At 36.2% G+C, this 12,754-nt stretch overlaps 2 protein-coding genes and 1 long non-coding RNA gene across 3 annotated transcripts; 2 read left to right on the forward strand and 1 right to left on the reverse strand.

Annotated features, from left to right (window-relative positions):
• The first annotated feature begins 234 nt into the window (after nucleotides 1-234).
• LOC129745286 (uncharacterized) lies at nucleotides 235-1,607 on the forward strand. Its single transcript, XM_055738262.1, has 2 exons — nucleotides 235-546; nucleotides 603-1,607. The coding sequence occupies exons 1-2, from the start codon at nucleotides 372-374 to the stop codon at nucleotides 827-829; spliced, it is 402 nt and encodes a 133-aa protein (XP_055594237.1). The 5' UTR covers nucleotides 235-371; the 3' UTR covers nucleotides 830-1,607.
• A 4,799-nt stretch (nucleotides 1,608-6,406) lies between these two features.
• LOC129745289 (pigment-dispersing hormone type 2-like) lies at nucleotides 6,407-8,941 on the reverse strand. Its single transcript, XM_055738267.1, has 2 exons — nucleotides 8,714-8,941; nucleotides 6,407-6,833 (listed from the first exon to the last, which is right to left on the reverse strand). The coding sequence occupies exons 1-2, from the start codon at nucleotides 8,816-8,818 to the stop codon at nucleotides 6,690-6,692; spliced, it is 249 nt and encodes an 82-aa protein (XP_055594242.1). The 5' UTR covers nucleotides 8,819-8,941; the 3' UTR covers nucleotides 6,407-6,689.
• Nucleotides 8,942-11,661: 2,720 nt separating this feature from the next.
• LOC129745290 (uncharacterized) lies at nucleotides 11,662-12,365 on the forward strand. Its single transcript, XR_008737110.1, has 3 exons — nucleotides 11,662-11,923; nucleotides 12,006-12,172; nucleotides 12,237-12,365. It is a non-coding gene; the product is annotated as an uncharacterized LOC129745290 (long non-coding RNA).
• Nucleotides 12,366-12,754: the final 389 nt, after the last annotated feature.

A 12,754-nucleotide genomic window follows, 5' to 3' on the forward strand; every position in this document is an offset into this window, starting at 1 on the left:
CTTGATTTATAGGTTTTGTGCTATGATATTGTATACAAGCTTTCGTGCAATTTTCAATTTATTAGTTTTTTTGCATTATTTTTTATTCCCTCCTCGCGATGTTCCTACTCCGAGTGACAAAAGAAGGATTTGAAATTTGTTCCGGCCTTATACCATTTTGCAAAAAGAAGTCTCAATAGTTTTGCAATTTTCTTATAATGACCGAAAATTTCTTTTTTTTTTTTCTTGTAGAGCCGTTTCGGATGCCGCTGCTGGAGAATATTCCAGTGCGATTGAAACCTTGGCTACGGCAATTTCACTCATCAAACAGAGTAAAGTAGCGCACGACGAGCGGTGCAAAATATTGATTAGCTCCCTACAGGACACACTCCATGGCATCGAGAACAAAAGCTACAGTCGCCGGGAACGTTCACGATCACGTGACAGGACTTCTCATCCGCGCTCCCGGTCCAGGCGAGAACGTTCCGGATCCCGGGGGTACCGTGAACGGTCCCGGGAACGAGAACGCGGTGACCGGGATCGAGATCGTGATCGTGAAAGAGACGGGTAAGATATTGTGCAAGCTGGGAACTGTTTGGCATTTTAATCATTAACCTTAATAGTTCAAGACGTTCGAGACCCCGTAAAACGCCGGAGCCAGCCACTGATGCATCAGCGGACAACTCTAAACGCTACTATAATGAGGATCGTTACAGATCGTCTGACCGCGAGCGGGAACGAGATCGCGACCGAGAGCGCCGGGAAGAACATCGCTCGCGTCATTGAATTCTTACCCTCCCTGTGGTCGAGACCTTTCCAGTCAATGTTGACCAAAAGTTTTCTGAATTAGCTGTTTAAACAGCCAACAGCAATCCCTTCTTGACTAGCATGAGCACTTGGTTCTATTCACAGAGTGCGTTCGAATATTTTCTGTCGCTTCTTATAACCGCGCATTCGAGTTCAAACTTGGCCTCTTTTTATTCCCTATCCAGTATCAAGAAGCTAAGAGTATAGACTATGGACAATGTATTCATTACCCATAACAATTTGCTTCTAACAAACGATTCGAATCTGTATTTCAATTCAATGTTCATAAATTCCATCCAGTTACCCAACTCATTGGGTATAGACCTTCAAATCACTGGAATTTGGAAAAATGATGGAGGGGAAAACAACAATTGTACTGTAAACTTAAAGTAAAAAAGACGGATTAGCCGTCTTAAGAATTCAGCGAGGGCATAAAACCGTTAATAAAAACGGAAAAAAATCTAGATCAAATTCTGAATGTACTCAAAACTGCACTTCAAAATCATATAATCGTAGCTTCAGAATCAACAACTAAACAAATATGGAGAAGACGCCGAAGTTTTACTGAATAGAAATTTCTCTTCCCTTTCCGCGCTCTCGGTGGCGAGTGGCGGAAAGCAGCTCCAAATTACGCGTGCAGATTCTATCGTGTTGCGATTTGGAAGTCATCGGCAACCAGAGCATCAATCGATTTGCATCGTTCACCATACCCACGAGCAACGCGATTTGGAGCAGCCAAACAGAAAGCGAAACACATAAGAAGATTGTATTCAAATAATTCATTAAAGTAATTACATTGATAACCTTAAAAATCAAGACAACCCCACCTGTATTGTGTATTTTTCTATTAAATTAAGTGACACGGTTAGTTTTAAGTGCGTTTATATTTTCTTCATAATTAATTTAGTTTTTTGTTATTATTTCTTGTCCGTATTTTCTCAGCTAACTGTTTTCATTTATTTTTTGTTTTTTGTTTGTGCATTACACTACAATTTTGTAAATTCGTAGTTTGGGATTGGTAGTTTATTTTTAAGATTTAATAGAAAATGTATCACAAAAGTTCTCAAAAATGTATATAGCAACGAAAAGACTGAAAATCCTATCCTCTTAACAAACATAGTGTGGACAATACACTAAAATAAAACAAAAAAAATGTACATCCCATTGAATGCTAAAGATCATCGTGGGATATGTGATGTAAACATGTACTGTGATATTTACAATGTAAGTATTATAAGTCTAAAAGACTGCACCCCATGGAATGGTACTAAAAGAAAATTATTGATTCTTTTGTAAACAACCGAATATGGTTCAAAATGTTGTAAGTGACAAGCTATTATTGTAAAACAGTATCTACCAAATATGTACCGATAAGTTAGATAGAGTTATTTAAAAATGTATTGTCATTGTCACAAATTGTATTTTGTAGAGAAAACTATGATATTTATACATGCTTAGTCATTTTAATAGGCATTTCGATCCTCAGTTTGGAATTACAAATCTCATATGGATCAAATATGCTCTGAGACACCCACTTATTGTGTAACTCTTGCAAAAAGCTAATATTTATTGTAAAATTGAATTCTATGCAATGTATTTACCCTTAGCAGATGTACGCATTTTATATTGTTACCTTTTTCATTACTTATGAATTGTACGCGAATAGTGCAACTTGTGCGCATTTGCATTCTGAGCAATCGTGTTTCGATCATTAAATTATTAATCAAAACAATACTAAACTGTTGTTCATGAAATTTTGGAAAAAAAATCAATGCATCTTGATCAGAATGCTTTACTATAATATTGACTTTGGTTTCAATATTACTTAACTTATCTGACATAATCATGGATGAAACTTTCTTCGTGGTAAATTTAAAAGCGAACAATGATGCAGCATCGGTCCCCTAGCAGTCAGTCAGGCATGAACGATGCCCCAGATACAAAAGTTAACTTGTCACAACCCCAAAAGCACGGTACTACAAAATAACGGCATACGATCATCGAGGAATTGCTATTATTGCTATTACATATTTTCATTCGTATCAGGTAAGTGATTAAAATATTGCTACGTGTAAGCATTATAGAATCAAAACCATAAATTTTGTTCTGTTCTTTCATAAAAAACAGTATCAACAGAGTGCGGTTTCAAAATGTAAAGAAATGGGGATAAATGAAAAGAAAACATTACGGTTTATAATTAATTAACAGTAAAAGTTCTCGCTCGCTAATCGGACGCTTTTGGGACCGGAAGGGGCGTCCGACTATCGAAAACGTCCAGTTATCGAGGATACGTATACAATAATAGAATTTTTGCCAAAAAAACGCTATTTTTCTTTATTAAATTCATATATCAGTGAAACGTGACTAAGAATAAGAAAAGTAAACTGATAAAAACCGAGTCTACAAACATGTTGTCCGATTTGCCAGCCGATTCATGAAAAAACGATTGATTAGTGAATTTCGAATCGATCACCATAAAGAAGTAGTAAAAGTGTCCAACATTTCTAAGGGAACATCGAATGAGTGAATTAGCATTATTTAAAAAAAAAAAAAACGTCCGATTATAGAGTACCAACTGAACTTGGCCAAGGCTCCAAAAACGTCGCGGATAGTTGGTTTCCATGATAATATCGTTCTCGTTTATGCTCAGTTTTGCACCAGGTCACTACCAGTTGTGCACTTTTTATTCTTTTGTTCGTTTATGCGCTCAATTTTGTACCAGTAGGGCCCCAGTTTTGAACAAAGCGTGGAGGTGGCATACTGAAGATTCTGTCAGTGGTTGGATGCGCGTTTGAACTCTGAGTAATACTGTATTTGTTTTCTCCACTCGTGGAGTGTCCCACCGTTCCCGATAAAAACAAACAAAAATCGTCGCCAGTGTATTGCTACCTCGCTCACTCACACGCTCTATCGCAACACTGACAAAATTTTCGGGGCAACACCGCCCGATGGCAGTGCAACAATAGGTCAAATCTAGTGCAACACTGTCCGAATAAACAAACAGTTTGACAGCACCTAGTGGTGCACCAGTGCAACACTCGGCATAAACAAATACGGTATAAGTGAGGTAGCAATAATACACTGACGACGATTTGAGTTCGTTTTTGTCGGGCTGAGTATACAAAACTGAGCGGGTGCAGCAAACTCATGCGCGGTATAATACCGTATTCGTTTTCTCCACTCGCTCAGTTTTGCACTCCACCAGACAAAAACGAACAAAAATCGTCATCATGTGTATTATAACCTTACTCATACGTTGTTCAGAAACACTGACAGAATTTTCAGGAAACCACCGCCCACCTCCAGTTCAAATCTGGTGCAATACCGGTGTAAAACTGAGCAAAACAGCAAAAAGTGTAACACTGGCTAAAAACGATAACGCTATAAAATAATAATAATAATTATGTTTTTCTTTCTTTTTCTCCTTTCATTGCGACGTGACACGATGGTCAACCGATGACTGAAACGAGCCGAATGCAGCAGTTGTCAGCACAACAGAAACTCAAACGGATATCCTCCAGATAATAGCTATGTCGTCAAAATCGGTGAGTCCCAAACTTTTAGACTTAACTTTACAAATCTTATTTCTAATTCAAAATTTTGTAAACTTACCTATTGTGTAAACGCAATTTCTCATCATACACGTGTTTCACACAAAGGATTGAAATCAAGAGAGAATTCTTTGCATTTGGAGTGGTTATGATCAAAATTCCACAACTGCTTCACAAATTGCAACAATTAGCACATTTTCACTCTCTCTGAGCACTGGTTTCTCTCATTTGAACTCAAACGTTCTTATTTTCTGTTACAAATTGCCACTAATTAGGTACCACAAATTCAATCATTGGCTGCACAATTTGTGTGATCATTGAAGAATTTTCTCCCTTCATTTCAGTTCCCCGGTTTCACATGCGCGTTTTCTGTTCGTGCAAAAAAAAACTACACCCAAAATCAAAACTCTAAATAATATCCTAATGTTGAATGTGTCCAGAATTTTTAATTCGAAGACTAAAAATTAATTCTGATAGACTTATAACAAATCACTTCTAAAAACCTTTTATTCAATTTAATTGAAGTAGCATCTGAGAAATTGCAAATTGACAAAAATTTCGAAAAAACAGGTACTTTTGAAAAATGGTCAATAATTCCGTGTTTCGTATTTTTGAAATCCTAAAATGCGAAAATGTGCCAAATTACGGCAACTTTCCAATCCTTTTTCAAAATTTGTTCTTCTTGACGATTCATTGATTCGAAAGTACGGTTTTACACCACTTTTTTACATTTTTTGTGGCCATCATCTTAAAAAATTTGTTCAAATCCTTATGCGCAACGTATAGCATGGTATAGCTTCTAACTTCGGCTTTCTTGGACATAAAGTGAATTTTTTTTAGCATTCCGTAGCTGATCTACAGTCTCGAAGCATGTTTTTGGATTTTTTTCTTAGACTTTGAATAACGGAAAACTGAAGTTTTTTCGGTGAATAATGTCTGAGAAACATAATTGAATTACATAACGAAGTTTCCAAAACTATAAATTTTGTAAAATTCGGTTGGGATCAAAAGAGATCTAGTAATTTTAAGCGAGGCGTGTCAAATTGACACTCAAGGTCTGAAGGCAGTTTTTTCCCGGGCTTTCAGGGTGCATCCATAAAAAAGTAATGATGCAAAATTAAAGATTTCAAGAATTCATTGAGGGTCCCTGGAGATTTTTTTTTATCTGGATGCACCCGAATAGAGTTACAAGCTGCCAAACTTCCAATGGTGTCAAACTGACACCCAAGAGCGGATTAGGGTTAAGACAAAAAAACTTGTATGGCTGCTCTCTTACTGCTGGAAAGAGGTAGGGGTTTCTTATAATAATACCCATTTTTTTTTTTCGTACCCAAAAACTCTTTCATATTAACAATCTTTAACAATCATAGAAACATATCTGGTACCCAAGCATCTACCATGCCTCCCATGCTCGTATCCAAATGCCCTTCCCATACCAAATTTGGTACCATTTGTATGATCAGTTCTCGAGTTACGCAAACATTTGTCTTTTGCTTTGGAGACCCCCTCTCCCTGCTAGTAAGAGAGAGGGGTCGCAAACCATAATAGACTTCCGACTTCCGAAAGACTTCCAACAAAAAAAAGTGAAGTACTAGATTGTCGGAAGTCTGTGATCTGCTGTCAGTTAATCAACGGCGTTTCTAATGGTTTATTTTGAATGCACAGTGTCAATTGGTGGCATCTTTGCCAACCAGCGACAATCAGAAATTTATCAAACACCTCGGCAATCGACAAACCGTTCTTTTGTTTGGTTCCGACAATTGGAAGATGTTTTATGGATGTATGGTGAACATGAAATGTCGTCAGTGATGTCACCGTCGCTGATTGACGAAAACTCCGGTATGGGGATTCAGCGACAACACTATAGCTGACAAAGTTCAGTCACCCTCCTTCTGATAGATTGGTTAAACTTAACTTGTTGTAGATCGATTAGTTACAGATCTGTGTCAATAGAATGCACCGAGTCACCAAGCACGTGCTTCATATACACGTTTTCTGTTTGACCGTTTGGTATAACCACGCGAAAAAAGAAATTTAAATTCGAAGACAAAACCAGTACACTACGACGATTATAAACGAATAACTTCTTCAGACATTTTATTTATCTCAAAAGCAACATCAATATGGATTTTTTTTTATATCTTTCTGTCGTTGACGTTGCTGTGTTCTGCAAACGGCGGTGAAATGTTAAAAATGTCAGTGGCATTCATTGTTATTGTGTAGGCGGAGAGGCGTTGACTCGTTTGTCTCGCGTAGATGTCATCGGGAAACTTAAGTTTTATTTTCTTCTCTTTGTTCGGTTAGCAGTGGACACCAGTTCTGGTCTTTTTGGCTGCTCACCGTCGATCCAATCTACTTGCCGGCTTCTTCCAGCTTCTTCGGCAATCCGAGCAGCGTGTTAATCAATTCCGAGTTCCGTTTGGCGTAAGGATTTTGCGAAAAGATCAGATAGGGTGACGGATCCGCTAGCAAGTCCTGAACTTGTCTCAAGTATTGCTGAGAGAATGAAAAAAAAAACGATTAAAAGATTAAAAGTCTATAGATATGATTTATTGATGAGAAAATTCAACTGATAGAATAGACGAAAAAATTAACAATGCAGGCAATAGGTATTGTTCCATTTATCAGCCAATCAATATAAAATGATATTTTAAGATGTTAAGCTACTTTTGTAACTTTAGAACTTTTCACTTGACTCAATCAAATTACGAACGAAAATTTACATTCCGTTAATTCTATATAATCTATATCATACCATATAGAAATTATTCCAATAGTTCCAACTTTACACAAACTGGACGAAAACTTGTCTTCCTTTGAAGTTGGCTTTTGTTCAGTTTGTAATTACATACTTGAATGATTTTTTTCGGAATGAATGTATTTCCAAATTCTGGCTTAAAGCCCTTCTTGGCCAAGTGGGATTCTAAAAAAAAAAATATAAACTAGAATGTGCTAGAATCTAAATCTCTAGAATCGAAACCGGGACAGATGGTATTCACTTCACGGGTCGTGAACCAAACCAATTTTCAGTTGGTTTATTAATTTAAACATTTATCGCTTTTTCGCAATCATAATTAAAACAATCAATGACACAAATTTTTTTAAAATATAAATTTTGATTTGTTTGACATTTTTTTCATGTTTGATAGAAATAAAAAAACTACTCATCAAAAAAAGAAAAATTGGAGAAAAAATAGGAACATTTATAATTTTTAGGCGTATAACAATGATTTTTGAATCTTAAATTAAAGCCAGAATCATTTCAAGGTTTCACCTACAAATTTTCACAAGCCAGTCTGTTTAAAAAGATTGTAAAGGGATCCTTCTTAAAGAAAGTTTTAATTTTACAAACCATATTCTGTTTTTCTTTAACAAGAAAATTCATTCTTTTCAGATGAACAACGATTCACGTTTCATAATGATCTTAATATTGGAACTTTTTTTAATTTCTTTTAGTTTCTCCAAAATTGAAGAAGAAATCTATAAGAAGTCTAATTTTCGCTCAAAATTTTTTAAATGAAACGACAGAACAAAAAGCTTGCGCTCTCAGTTGAATTTACTTTAGTACTTTAGTTTATTCTTGATTCTTCTTATTTCTGAATTGTAATTAACAAGAACCCAGAAACTTATACACATGAAATATACTTTAAGATTTATTTTTTTATAATTTCAATTCTACTTTTAGGAGTTATACACTGTTTTTTTTTAACCTATATAGCTTTTATTATTACTTTTCTTAGTTGAAGAATATTTTGTTTGAGTTAACTCGTAATTATGAGTAAAAATTCAATGCTTTTCGATAAACTGCTGATTCTGGTAATAAAAAGTGTAGATTTCGTTTTCAGTTGAAAAAAACGACTATTTACATTGAAATCGAATAAAAAAATCTGATGAGATTTAGTTCTCCAGTATTCCACCTATCAATATTTTAAGAGAGGAAAACACTTAGGTTACATGTTTTTATCTGAAAATTGTTCAAACTAAAATGTTTGATGTTGAAACTTAATCCCTTAATTCATCAGTGTGGTAAAGGTTAGGTTTTCAGATGAGAGAGAAAATTTCATTTTGAAACAAACATGTTGGAAAAAAGTCTAATATACTGGGCTGGATTTGAACCCACAGTCTCCGGCTTTATAGACTATAACCGACTATGATACAGGAATTTGTAATAGACTGAAATGTAGCATATAGAAGGTAATGAGAAAATCGGAAATTTTGGGTTCAACTATGCACAGTATAGTTAGATACTTCTTTGAACGTCCAACCTTAACCTGTCCTGATAATAGATTTATTTTTTAACCAAAAAAACTGGGACTATCTCGTCGATAAATTTTGGATTCAAACTATAAACTTTTGAATATTTCCGATATGCTTACATCCTTCTCGAGCCCAATTCTGTCGTCGTCGTACGATGGCATGGCTAGGCTCATCCGAAGGCACATGCAAATCACCAAGAAGCAGAGTGTGAACTTATCCGCCATTGATATTTTTTAAGTTGTTAAGTTAATCCAAAATATTCCTTTTAATGCGCCTTGCTTGACTTTTCTTCGGAGCTTAAACACTACCGTCGTCCACGTGGTTCACTGCTTAAACGATAACTGATCGTATCGTTCGCGAGCTGGATATTTTATACGGTGCGTAAAAGGACGAAGACCCCCTACGTGGTCGGTCGTTTTTTACGACCGTTCGTTTGTCCTGAGTTCTTCTACATACTTACAGGCTGAAGCAAACGCGGATGAGCGAACGAATCCATCTGTTGATTGTCAATAACAGGTATCACCGATAGAAATAAATTCATGGAGGGGTTGGGGAAAATATATTTTCCCTCTTCAAGGATATATCCATTGCATTGGTGATGCATCAATTTCTAGCATTATTTACTTTAAAATGCCGGCCAACTTTGATTTGCTCGATTGGTACGGTTTGCTATGTGTCTGTTGAAATAAAGAATGAAGGTGTGCAAAATAGTAGTTAGAAAAGTAGATATGGAAAAACTTTAATTATTACTAAAAAAAATCCTTGTTTCCCTGCAAACGTATCCTTTTTACGCGCCTTCAACTTAACCCGAATATGTCAATTCAAGACGCTGCATGGGGAGTTAAGAGTAGGATATCTCTCGGAAGGAGATCACTCTCCAAATTTGATAAGATAATAAAAATAGCACATGGAAACAGTTGGACAAGTATTGCGTTAGCGTTCATTCATAATTTATTTCCATTCATACACTATCAATGACGTAGTAAACCAGTATAGATGGTTGACGTACTGAATCAATATTGAACACTCAAAGGTCCAACGTGTGCCAAGTAACTTATTACTTCAAGTCACATTACGTAAACGGTTACATTCAAGGTTCACATATGGCTGAATAAAGGATGCCTTAGCTAAGCCCTTAGTTCTCTAGTTCGACGACTATTAAACTTCATTAGTCGTCAAGGCTCAAAACAGGTGTTTTGGCAACATCCCTATACGTTTGATGTGGCTGTTTCACAGTGGAATAATTCGACGAGCTTTTTGATGAACCGTTATTAAATTTTCAAGTCTTGAAAAGGCGGAACCGATTTTTAACTTATATGCATGCGCCTTGATTGATGCACATTAGACAAGTTCACTTTTCGGCTTTTTTCGTTGATCACAATGCCATGCCATCCGCATTCATTTTCAAATACCCTGGCCAAATTTGAGCTCATTTTAGTAAGTTTCCAGTAAGGAGTTTTAGTGAAAAAGACGATTTTTCTTTTATCGTAGATGTGTTCTTGTTTCTCAACCGATTTTCACAAATTTTATAGTTTTAAAAATCTCGGGGCATAAAGAGCACCCAGGGCATAATAAGCACTCCTTTTTTCTACAAAAGTACGTATTTTCTTAAACAAATTTTCATGAGGATTTGTTCCGTACTACCTATAGTATTAATTTTTCACCAAAACAGAAATATCCTTTTCATCTTTACAGAAATATTAAATAAAAACCAGCTAGGTTCTCAAGTGACGAAAATATTATAATTTTTGAGCACCACCAAATAAGCTTTTATGACCTTTAATTCATCTTGATCTTAAATGTACGCACTGCAACATGATTTACACATTGTTTCTCAATTTTTACCATCATAAAATTTTTGAATTTTCACTTTAATCAATTTTAAAACGAGTTTTTATTTAAATTTGTTGACCTGGGGCGAACAGAACACTATCAATCAGGGCAAGATGAGCGTTTTCTGCCGTATAATCTAGCAGTGAATTCAACTCGATGAAGTCAACTGAATAATAGAGCTACAGCTTGACTTGTTTCATCTGTCGATTTGGCCTATTGGTAAGGTATCAGAGAGGTAATCAGCAGACTCGAGTTCGATTCCTGTTCGGGGGGATTTTTTTTTCACACACCATTCATGATTGATTTTTTTTGATTGTTACATTATACGGCTAGTGGCATCATCCACAAACAAAAACAAAACTAAACACCAGAAACATAATGTATGAGCATGTGTTAATTCTTTGAATTCTACAAACAGACCTAGATTATTTTGTAATTGCTTTGTTTGATGAATCTATTACCGTTTTCGTTTTTCTCAACTGGTGCGGGGCAAAACTTTCTCTAAATAAACAAACCGAATCGTCGCCCGGGACGATGCAAATATATGGTTGCTATACTCACCCTTATGCTTACCCCCAACACTGACAACTTCTACGGGTTGCAACCGCCTGCTTGAGATTCAAACCTAGGGCACTACTAGTGGACTTCTGAATTAATAAACGAACACAAAAACAGCAGTTAGGGCAAAACTCGTGGATAACTAGGTTACCACTGCTAATAAACGAAAACACTATATGCCTCACCGTTTAGTGCAAAATGCATCGATCATGAATGATAAATGAAAAAAAAATCACCTTGACCAGGAATCGAACTCGAGTCTACTGATTATCTCTCCGACACCTTACCAATAGGCCAAATTTTCAGATGAAACAAGTCAAGCTGTAGCTCTATTATTCAGTTGACTTCACCGAGTCGAATTCGCTGCTAGACTCCCCGGCAGAAAACGCTCATCGTGCCCTGAATAATGGTGCTTAATTATACTGCCCAGGGAGGTTCTCATTATGCCCCTACAGTGACTGGTTTTCAGCTTCATCACACCCAAAATAATCTGCACGTTGCTGCTACGTGAAAAACTACATAATTTTTATCCAATTGATTTTCACGTAATTTGTACGAAAAAGATAAGTAAACGCTTCCCTAATAGGAATTTTTCTTTATGAACGTCACGTGCAACTTACACACTAAGATTGCAATTATTCCACTCGGGACCATGATCCTCTGAATTTCAGGAAAACAGCTCAAAATGACACTTGGAACTGTCAAAAACAAGCATTTTCCTGCGCCACGGGTTGATAGCTAATCGAATCACGTGACAAACCCTGAATCCAGAAATTCGAAAGGATTTCCTTTCGAGGGTTCAGGAAAACGAAAAAAATCAGAATAGAAATCTCCTGTATCTCACGACGTTGCTAAAATAACAGTTGTGGTTTCGAAATGTGTTTTTGTTGCGCTTTCATTTGCTCGCTGTCGGTTTCATCGTGGAAGTGGAAGTGGAAGTATGTGACTTGAATTTAAAATATTTCTGTACATCTAACAATGATTCATTTCTTCTAAATACAACGTGCGTCATGTGTTTAGGCCTCTACTCGAAAAAGCGGAGTTTCTGGAAACAGTGCTGGAGGAACAGTTCTCCCCGGAGAATCCTCCGGCGCAGTTATAAACCACAAAATCAACTGCCCGGCGAATGGATCTTCGACGTTCAACTCGCAGCCCAATTTTTCACCGTCAAACATATGGTTGAGCTGGTAAGTTTTTCAAAATTAACCCTAAATGACTGAGAATTTACATTTTTTCATTCTTTGTTTGCAGGCGAAATATATGAATTCTTATGAACGTGCCAATGAGACCAGCACCGGCGTCGTTATTTTATGAATAAAACTTTTTCTAATATTATACTGCTTCTCATAAAGAATAATAAAAGTTTATTGATTTTGAAAATATTATATTTTTTAATTCTCTGCATAATTCAATTCCTATTTCAATGTAAACATCGAAAGAAAACAAACCTGAACCTACAGGATAGTCCGAAAACGATCTGCAAATCACAGGAGAAAGCCGTTGCGAGCCTACAGGACAATTTGACAGGTGTTTTCCTGAGCTGTTTTGCTGTCCTGAAATCGTCCTGTAATTTCAGCTGTTGAAAATACAGGACGAAATCTTCCCGACCACAGGAGAAAAGATTAAGTGTGTACGTGAATTTTAAGTGCGTTCAACGTGTTATGAGGATGAAAGCTACGTAAAATGTGTTTAGTATCGAAATGATATTTGGATCCTGCCTACTATTTTTTTCGTTTCTACTGTTGAAAATAAAATGAAAACAAATTGGA

This window comes from Uranotaenia lowii, chromosome 2 (assembly GCF_029784155.1).
Source record: "Uranotaenia lowii strain MFRU-FL chromosome 2, ASM2978415v1, whole genome shotgun sequence".
NCBI classification, from domain to species: Eukaryota; Metazoa; Arthropoda; class Insecta; order Diptera; family Culicidae; genus Uranotaenia; species Uranotaenia lowii.

What these genes read in the sequence shown, in the direction of transcription:
- LOC129745289 (XM_055738267.1), bottom strand. Translation starts at nt 8,818, where the DNA reads ATGGCGGATAAGTTCACACTCTGCTTCTTGGTGATTTGCATGTGCCTT. An exon ending in GAATTGGGCTCGAGAAGGAT is followed by an intron (nt 6,834 to 8,713) that starts GTAAGCATATCG and finishes TCATTCTCTCAG; the next exon opens with CAATACTTGAGACAAGTTCA.
- LOC129745286 (XM_055738262.1), top strand. Translation starts at nt 372, where the DNA reads ATGGCATCGAGAACAAAAGCTACAGTCGCCGGGAACGTTCACGATCAC. An exon ending in CGTGATCGTGAAAGAGACGG is followed by an intron (nt 547 to 602) that starts GTAAGATATTGT and finishes TAACCTTAATAG; the next exon opens with TTCAAGACGTTCGAGACCCC.